This window comes from Pteropus vampyrus, unplaced genomic scaffold (assembly GCF_000151845.1).
Source record: "Pteropus vampyrus isolate Shadow unplaced genomic scaffold, Pvam_2.0 Scaffold86, whole genome shotgun sequence".
In the NCBI taxonomy this organism is placed as follows: domain Eukaryota; kingdom Metazoa; phylum Chordata; class Mammalia; order Chiroptera; family Pteropodidae; genus Pteropus; species Pteropus vampyrus.
This window is the reverse complement of record NW_011888867.1, coordinates 1,233,427-1,242,732: the sequence shown is the minus strand read 5'-3', so window position 1 is coordinate 1,242,732 and position 9,306 is coordinate 1,233,427. Positions and strand designations below refer to the sequence as shown.

The window sequence follows — 9,306 nt, the reverse complement described above, 5'->3', positions numbered from 1 at the left end:
TCACTGATTCGGGAGTGGGGTGTTGAATGCAGAGCCTGGCACACAGCAAGGAGGCAGTAATGACAGCTCCTCTCACCTTTCTCTCTTTTTTCAAATCCCTTCCATGCCTAGCTCTGAGACGATCCCTCCCAGTCCTCCCCCCATCCCAAACCCCAGGTACCCAGCCTGTAGCATGAGCCGCGTGGCTCTGCTGAGTTGTGGGGAGCCCCTGCTCCTGGCCCCTCTTGGCTGCTCTGGCCTGCACGGCTCAGCAGGCCTGGGCAGTTTCGGTTGGTTTGTCAAGGTCGTTCTTAATGGCCGTGGTAAACCCCAGTAGGGTGCGTGGGGGAAGAAGGGGGGCAGGATGTTGATTGGTGGAACGTACACCTGTCCAGGTACAACTGAGCTGCAGGCAAAGGAGTCTCTGTTAGAGGACGGCCATCTGGGGCCACAGCAAGGTGGACGGACATAGGTGAGAGGCCACTGGGTGTGGAGCTGGGGATGGACTCGGGTGGGCTCTGCCAGGGCCGGGGTGGGCAGGCAGGGCCAGAAGATAGGAAAGTAGGGAGCAGGGAGCCAGCACCTCGTTTTGTCCCTCACGCCTCTCCTTCTGAGCCTGGGCTTTTCCTGCCTCTATGGCCCGAGCTGAGGGGAAAGGGGCTCAGGGCTGGGCACTGTCCGTGGGGAGCCCACTGTGAGAGAGTGACTTCACTGGGCAACAAGACCGCTCAAGCAGGGGAAGCAGCCAAATGTCTAGGGAGGGTGAGAGAGGTGACCGCAAGAGGGGGAGGGGGCTCTGAGGCTTGGGGTCCCGCCTCAACCCAAGTGCTGCCGGACACGGAGGGCACAGCTAGGAAGCCTGTCCCGCCCTGCACATTAACACACACATGCACACCTTTGGTGACACCACAGGGCACAGGAGACTTAAGTATCTCCTGATAACTGCGCACGTGCACACACATGTGCGTGCACACCCATGCACAGGAAAACAGCATCTTTCCTTTTTATCTGTGAGGTAGCAATACGGAAAGGGCCAAGCAGAGCAGCTCACCAGGGGTCCATCGTCTGTCAGCTGCATGAGGGACCGGATGGAGGAGCTGGTAGGGCTGCGTGAGGGCTCCTCCGGGAACCCTGTGACTCTTCAGGACCTGTGGGGCCCGTGTCCTCGCATCCGCAGAGGCATCCGAGGTGAGAGCCAGGTCCGCTTCCCCTCCCCATCGAAGACCTCTCAAGACACCACTGCCTACTCAGGCCCCACCTCCCTCACCCATCTGAAAGCCTGAGAGCTGCCTTTCTCCCTCCATTTGCCCCGGACATCACTGCCAGAGTCTTCTTGTGGCAGGGAGGGAAGGGATCTGCCTGTCTCTGGGTCAGACATGCTAGATGTCTGCCCTCTGCCTTTGGGACTGCAGCCCCAGGTCCTGATCACTGTGCCAGGGGCCTTGCTAGGGGCCCAGTGGGTGCTCTCTGGCCTGACACTAGCCCCACAGGTCAACACAGGGGTCTTGCTAGATGCTTGTGTTCTCTAAGCTACGGACCCTGTGGAGATATGAGAGAGCTGTAGCCCCCAGCACTCCCTCCACACCCCTGCCCCCTCGATCATTCTTTTATAAATACCCCAGTACGAAGCAGGGCTTGGGGGAGGGCAGACTGGTCAAAGGCTCCCTGGCAGCGCCAATGAGCCTGGCATTCACTGTGCTGCAACCTTCACTCACCACAAATTTGCCCCTCACATGAGTCAGAGGCCCCTCCGGGCCCCCTTGAATTGAACCACCTGCTCTAGCCCCATGCTGCCCCTGTCCTTCCTGCCCTGAGCTTGCCCAGGCCTCCATGGAAGGGGATGTCTCTGGCTGTGACCCCACACTCCTGTTCCAGGTGGCCTGGAGTGGCTAAAGCAGAAGCTGTTCCGTGTGGGTGAGGACTGGTACTTCCTGATGACCCTCGGGGTGCTCATGGCCCTGATCAGCTTCACCATGAGCTTCATCATTCGGCGTGTGGTCCAAGGTGAGCCCTGCCCGGCACGCACGCCTGCTCTGGGCCCAGGGCTTCGGAGCATGCGCGCTCGGGGATGCCTGAGGGGCTGCCAGGTGCAGCAGGGCTGGGGGAGGGGTTGGGGTGGGGAAGAAGCTTGGATCCAGTCCTGGTTTTGCTCTTGACTTGCTGTGTGGCCCTGGGCAGGCTCCTGCCTGTCTCTGGGCCTCAGTCTCCTCATCTGCATAGTGAGCAAGGAGACCTGAATGTTCCCAAGAGCCCTTTCCTCTGAACTCGGTGCTCCCCTCTTTCCTGCCGCCCCTGCTCCCTCTGCTCCCCGCTCCCTCCTCATTCTCAGCTCAGTAGAGAGGGGAGGGCACTTGCCTAGACCACCGTGCTTCAGCAGGCTCTTTGCACCTTGGGGTCTCTCTGAAAGAGGGGGCGTGGGGCAGGAAGGGTCTAACACACCTACTCTGGGAGGCTTACTCAGGTGTCATCATGAGGACCTGCTCCGCACCAGACACTGTCTCGGACGCTTCACACTCTGTCTCATTTCTCACAATGACCCTGTGAGGAAGGCACCAACCATCACTAGCCCAGTTGACAGATAGGGAAGCAGAGGCTCTGAGAGGTCGCCCAGTCTTCTTCAGCTAGGGGGCGGCAAAACTGGGTGGGGGTCCAGAGTCCTGCTCCTGCCTCCTCTTGGGGATCTGCCACTCACTGGGCGGCCTCGGCTTCTTCTCTCTGAGCCTCCATTTCCTGGTCAGTAAATGGGCATCTGAGGGCTACAGAGCCTGTGGTGGCTCCCTGACCCCCAGATGTCCCCAGCACACAAGTGGCTGTACCGGGAGATTGGGAACAGCCACCTGCTCCGGTATCTCTCCTGGACCGTGTATCCGGTGGCCTTGGTCTCCTTCTCTTCGGGCTTCTCACAGAGCATCACACCCTCCTCAGGAGGTGAGCCCAGACACCAGGCCGTTTGCCTGTGTGACTTGCATGCAGTCCACCTTTTCATATCCCTTGGGCTTCTGATAGGGGGGAAGCAGGAAGCAATAACCCTATTTCACAGCCGAAGAAGCTCAGAAGAGTTGTGTCACTTGCCCAAAGTCACACAGCGAGGAGGCCAGATCTTGACTGCTGAGTGCTGATGACTCTGCTTCCTTTCTGAGAGCTTTTCTGGGTGGTGATGGGGGGCACTAGTGGCCTGCAGGGACAGTGCCAAAGGTATTCTGGGGGTGGGGGTTCTGTATGAGGACATAGCTCCTCCAGGCCTCTCAGCTCTGCCTCCAGCTCCAGGCCAGCAGAGGAGAGCTCCAGGTGTGCATCCAGGGTGGCCTAAGAGCCTATCCTGGGTACCCCCATCCTGCCATAGCCATCTGCCAGGCCCAGTTGGAAGGACAACTCACATCCCCTCTCTGACCCTCAGCTTCCTCCCTGAAATCTGGGTTTATGAATCCTAATTTCTAGGATTCAGGATGACCTGACAAGAGGGTGATTTGAAACACTCTGCAGGGTAAAGTGTTGAGAGTTTAATCCAGAGGTTCTCCCTCCTCCTGCCCCCGGACCTACCCCCTGACAAGGTTCTGGAATCCCGGAGCTGAAGACCATCTTGTCGGGCGTGATCTTGGAGGACTACCTGGATATTAAGAACTTCGGGGCCAAGGTGGTGGGCCTCACCTGCACCCTGGCCACCGGCAGCACCATCTTCCTAGGCAAAGTGGTAAGGGCAGGTGCGAGAGCACCCCCACACCTCACCCTGAACCTTCTTCCGTCTGCCTTTTCCCTGTTGCCCACCCAAGCTGGATCAGAGGAGACTCAGGCCAATGCCTGCCTTTGGGAGTCAGTCTTGGGGAGGAGGCAGGCTGGGTCCCGGGGTTGGGGAGATGGAGGAGGTAGGTGTGGTGTAGCAGCCATGCTGTCTCTGGATGAGATTCCTGCTGCGCGCCAACCCTGGGCCCTGAGGGGAAGGAGGAAGGGCCTATCTCCCCCTAGAGGATGAGACGTGGGCCCCGTGCTCATACCTTCCCCGGCAGGGCCCCTTCGTGCACCTGTCTGTGATGATCGCTGCCTACCTGGGCCGTGTGCTCACCAAGACCACTGGGGAGTCTGAGGTAAGGAGCTCAAGGAGGGCGCCTCTCGGAAAAATGAGGGGGGCGGGCGGGGGCTGGCCCTGAGCCCTGGATTCTGGATTCCCCCAGAACAAGAGCAAGCAAAACGAATTGCTGGTGGCCGGGGCGGCAGTGGGCGTGGCCACAGTCTTTGCTGCTCCCTTCAGCGGTGAGATGCTTCCTTTGCCCCGCCCCCTGCCCCGGAAACCTGGAGCTCGCCCACACCAGACTGACCAGCTCCCTCTGCCCCTTAGAGGAGTCTGGAGGAGGCATAGGAGCTAATTTCGCTCTTGGTTCTAACAGCAGTCTCGCTGGCACAGGGTGGGGGTGGGTGGGTGTCCAGATGCTTCGGGGTTACCGTTGAGAGACTTGGGGGTGAGATCCAGCCCTCTGTGTGGCCCTGGACCAGTGAGTTTACCTCTCTGAGCCTCATTTCCTCATCTGTGAAGTGGGATCATAGCAGTCCCCACCCCAAAGTGCTGTTGTAAGGATCGAGGTGGCTGCGGTTGCACAGGGGTGGCCGTGTTCCCTGGGCAGCTACCCTCCCCTCCCTTCAGTTGAGGACCGAAGAGAAGGGGCGGCCCTGTCTGCAGGCCCTCGGAGAGCAGGACGGGAGGGGTCAGGGCGCTGGGATGGCTGGAGGCCGGGTCTGCCTAAGCCCAGCGTTGCCCCCAGGCGTCCTATTCAGCATCGAGGTCGTCTCTTCCCACTTCACCGTCTGGGATTACTGGAGGGGCTTCTTCGCTGCCACCTGTGGCGCCTTCATGTTCCGCCTCCTGGCGGTCTTCAACAGCGAGCAGGGTGAGCCCCGCCTGGACCCCCTGACTCCAGCCTCCGGCCTCGCCTCCCCTCCCCCTTCTCTCCTCGCCCCCTCTTTTCCTCTCTCTTCCCTTCTTCCCTCCGCCTCTCCTTTCTCTCCTTCCTTCTTCCCCTTCCTGTTCCCCTCCTCTTCTAGGATAGAAGGGAGCTGACCTGTCTTAGGCACAAAGGGTGAGGGGCCCTGACGGTAGAAGGGGCAACGCTGGGCAGGGAGCAGGGGCTAGGGCTGGGGTGGGAGTGTGGTCCCTGATCCTCACTCCCCGCCATCCACCCAGAGACCATCACCTCTCTCTACAAGACCAATTTCCGAGTGGACATCCCCTTTGACCTGCCGGAAATCTTCTTTTTTGTGGTGCTGGGGTGAGTGGTGCCTTGGGCCCCTCAGCGCAGTGTGCGTGCGTGCGTGTGTGTGTGTGTGTGTGTGTGTGCGTGTGCGCGCGGGGGAGGGGGGTCTTCTCCAGGCCTGAACTGCAGCCTTGGTTCTGGGGCTCTGGACTCGCCCGCCCTCCCTGCAGGGCCATCTGTGGCATCCTGAGCTGTGCCTACCTCTTCTGTCAGCGAGAGTTCCTCAACTTTGTCAAGATCAATCCCATCACCTCCAAACTGCTGGCCACCAGGTGGGCTCTGAGCTGGGCTTGCGAGATCCTCTGAGAATTCTCAGCTTCGAGCCCACAACTCCCTTATATGAGCCCCGCCCCCTGACTGCAGCCCTGTCTTCCTCCTGAGCTCCCCAAACCTCCCTAGCACACACCCCACGTATGGAGCCCCCATTCCTTCATAATACCCATCTACAGGTCCCCACAGTCACGGGTCCCCCTGCTTGCCTCCTCCGTGTAACCCCCACTCCTTCTTGAGTCCTCACTCCCTCACTGAACCCCACTTTTCCACCGAGCCCCAAGCCCCTTGCTGCGCATCCTCTCCTCCCCAAACCTTGCCTGCCCCCTGGCATTGATACTTTAAAGTCAGCCAGGCCTCCTCTGCCCTAGACTAGCCATGCGCTGGCCCCACCCTGGCCTGGCTGACCTCTGTCCCAAACTCTCCTATTAGCCCTGCCCCCTTGTTACCCAGAGCTATGGTGGGTGGGCCGACCCCCACGGCTCCCTCTCCCTGAGAGGGCCTGGCTCATGACCCTGCCCCATCTGCCTCCTTCTGCCTGAGTGTCAGCCCCCAGGGTGGTGGGACCCAGGTCCCCCTCCATGGGGTGCTGGCACTGGAGCTTATCCCCCCCCCTCCCCACAGCAAGCCTCTGTACTCTGCCCTGGCCGCCTTGCTTCTTGCCTCCATCACCTACCCCCCCGGCCTGGGCCGCTTCATGGCTTCTCGGGTAAGAGGCCCTGAGCTGGGCAGCGGGACTGGGGAACCCCCTGATTCATTTCCCACTTTCTTCCTGTTGTCTCACTTAACCCCCACGACACCTGGAAGGAGAGGCCTTTGCATCGGTCCGGGAGGCTCAGGGCCAGTCCCAAGGTCTCCCCACGCTGATGGGTAGTGGCAGAGGAGGATATGAGGCGGGGTCCGGCAGTGGCGGGTGGTAGGGACTGCTGCCCCACCCCCCGTGCAGAATTCCGACCTGCTCCTGCTCCAGCTGTCCATGGAGGAGCACCTGGACTCACTGTTTGACAACAACTCGTGGGCGCTGATGACCCGGAACTCGTCCCCGCCCTGGCCCACGGAACCTGACCCCCAGAACCTGTGGTTCGAATGGTACCACCCGCAGTTCACCATCTTTGGGACCCTTACCTTCTTCCTGCTTATGAAGGTGGGTGTCCTAGGGTCCCCAGGGGCGTGCCCAGAGCCGAGACGAGTCTTGGGTGGGATGGGGGTGCCTCCCCACGGAACGCAGCACAGCGCCTGCGCCTCCCCCCCGGACTCCCTGGCCTGACCCATGCCCATTGCGTGGCCCTGGGCTAGACCTTCAGCTCTCCGAACCTTGGTTTCCTCATTTTGAAAATGGAGTAGTTACTGTACCTACCTCAAAGGGAAGGTTAAGAGGGAAGAAAGGAGAGCTCCTGGCACACAGTAGGCACTTTGTCAGGGTGAGGTTCCTTCCGCTGGCCGGTGCCTTCCCTGACACCAGACACTGGTGAGGGGCCTGGGCCCGGGCATCCTCGTTCTCCCTGGGACACTCTCCGTCCCGTCCTCCCTGCCCTGCCCGCTCTTTCCCCCAAACAGTTCTGGATGCTGATTCTGGCCACCACGATCCCCATACCTGCCGGGTATTTCCTGCCTGTGTTCATCTTCGGTGAGTCTGGGGCCTGAGGGTCCTAGAGGTTCAAGCATCTGGGGGCAGGGCCATGGCTCTGGTCTGCCCCTCCCTCCCAGGGATGGTACTGAGTTGGTCCCCAAGGATGGAGGGCTGTGGGGGGCCGGGTCAGCCCCGCTCCCCTTCCTCATCCTAACTCTGTGAACCAGGAGCTGCCACCGGGCGCCTCATAGGGGAGATCCTCTCTTTTGCTTTCCCTGAGGGCATCGTGGCCGGAGGAGCCACCAACCCCATCATGCCTGGAGGCTATGCCTTGGCAGGTGAGTGGGCCAGGTCCCCATTGGGTGGGCTGGACCTGGAGAATCAGCCGGGCGTGATGTGGTCACTGAGCCCCTCGACGAGCTCCTCTCCCTTCCCTGAGCCCCCGGTGCTCTTTCTGGCTTGTCTTGTCCCTAACCCTTCATCCTCTTCCTTACTGCCCTTCCTCTTTACGAAGCCCAGGCTTTGGGGCACTTCCAGCCCTGGTCAGCGTGTGGCCTCTGGACAACTCCCACCCTAGCCCTTGGCCACAGCCATATCAGCCTTGGCGTCTGCATGAGGCTGGCCCTCGGCCTGAGCCCCCTGCCCTGGCTTTGCATCCTGCAGGGGCTGCGGCCTTCTCAGGGGCCGTGACCCACTCCATCTCAACGGCGCTGCTGGCCTTTGAGATGACTGGCCAGATCGTGCACGCGTTGCCCATACTGATGGCAGTGCTGATGGCCAATGCCATCGCCCAGAGCTTCCAGCCCTCCTTCTACGATGGCACCATTATTGTCAAGAAGCTGCCGTATCTTCCATGGATCCGGTGCCGAAAAATCAGGTGAGCGGCACTTGCCTCAGTCCGGCTGCCAGAGGCAACGGTGTCTGGGTGGGCTGGGGGTGGATCCCCCCAAACACCCCACTGCAGCTGACCTTGGACATGGGTGGTGTGGGAGGCCCGACACGCAGCTGCCCTGTTGTCTCCATTCTCTGAAGCTCCCCGAGTGACCTTGGGCCTTGGCCTCCTGGGCCTCTGCACTTTACTAGTCATTAGTCTGTCTTCACAACAGAACAGATGTTGCCCATTGGTGGGAAACTGGGGCTCAGAGACGTGCCATGTCTTGCTCCCGGTCACACAGAGAGTCAGCACCAGGTCTGGGGGGGCCCCTCCCCGCTCTCCGCTCCTGCTCTGCTGTTCTCGCTGGGACATTGTGTGCTGGAGGTGGAACTAGCGTGGAAATGGGGTTCGAGGTCCTCGCCGGACCAGGTGGGACCACAGCAGCCTCTGTCCCCTGAGAGGCAGGATGAGGAGGCCCTGAGATCCCAGGTCCCAGGCCCAGCGCCAAGCACGTGCCAGCTGCCACCTCGCTGTGGACCTGTTTCCCCATCTGTAAAATGCGATTGCTTTTCAAACTTTAAAGCTTTTTTTTTTTTTTTTTTCCTTTTTGCTATCAGACTTTTTTCAAATGACATTCTCTAGGGAAGGATTCTGAATAAAACAGACCAAAGCTGGTTGCGGGGAGGGCGGGTAGAGGGGAGACAGGGATCCAGGGGGCTGAGAATTCAGAGCCAGGCCATACACAGGTGAGCCGGTCCTCAGGTTCCTGTCTACCTCAGGGTTCTAGGAGCTGCTCATTCTGGGAACCTCTCAGTCCCTGCCCACACCTGAGAACCGGCAGAAATCCCCCCAGCTACCCTGCCTTGTCCTGGGGTCTGGGGGTGCCCCCAATCTAGGACCTGACGGGACCATCCCTCTGCCCCCAGCTCTCACCGTGTCATTGTGGAGCACTTCATGAACTGTACCATCACCACGCTGGCCAAGGACATGCCACTGGAGGAGGTGGTCAAGGTCGTGACCTCCACAGACTTGGCCGAGTACCCCCTGGTGGAGAGCACAGGTGCCTAGCAGGAAGAGGGGAAGGGGGAGTGGGGAGGGGCATTCTCTCTACCTTCCTCTTGGACCCTGGAGGGTCAGGCCCAGGAAAGGGGAAGCAGGGCATTGGACCTGTCGGGCCGACATGAATCTGGATCCTGGCTCTGCAGCTGTGTGACATTGGGCAAATCACTTCACCTCTCTGAGCCTGTTTCCTCATGAGTAAGATGGAGATTATAGCCATCCTACTTTGAGGTGGCCGAGATGTTTAAATGAGAGATGAGAGGATTCTTGTAAGGCTCCCCACAGTCAGCTCTCGGAATTCTGGAAACCAC

At 60.2% G+C, this 9,306-nt stretch overlaps 1 protein-coding gene across 1 annotated transcript in view; it reads left to right on the top strand.

Annotated features, from left to right (window-relative positions):
- The first annotated feature begins 1,067 nt into the window (after positions 1-1,067).
- The window catches only part of CLCNKA (chloride voltage-gated channel Ka), a 12,289-nt gene continuing 4,050 nt past the window's right edge, over positions 1,068-9,306 (top strand). The window contains exons 1-14 of the mRNA XM_023532648.1: positions 1,068-1,167; positions 1,855-1,983; positions 3,531-3,670; positions 3,984-4,061; positions 4,149-4,227; positions 4,734-4,859; positions 5,153-5,237; positions 5,393-5,494; positions 6,117-6,201; positions 6,463-6,636; positions 7,050-7,119; positions 7,290-7,400; positions 7,726-7,939; positions 8,863-8,996. Coding sequence (XP_023388416.1) covers positions 1,068-1,167; positions 1,855-1,983; positions 3,531-3,670; positions 3,984-4,061; positions 4,149-4,227; positions 4,734-4,859; positions 5,153-5,237; positions 5,393-5,494; positions 6,117-6,201; positions 6,463-6,636; positions 7,050-7,119; positions 7,290-7,400; positions 7,726-7,939; positions 8,863-8,996 — 1,627 coding nt within the window. The remainder of the gene's footprint in view (positions 1,168-1,854; positions 1,984-3,530; positions 3,671-3,983; positions 4,062-4,148; positions 4,228-4,733; positions 4,860-5,152; positions 5,238-5,392; positions 5,495-6,116; positions 6,202-6,462; positions 6,637-7,049; positions 7,120-7,289; positions 7,401-7,725; positions 7,940-8,862; positions 8,997-9,306) is intronic.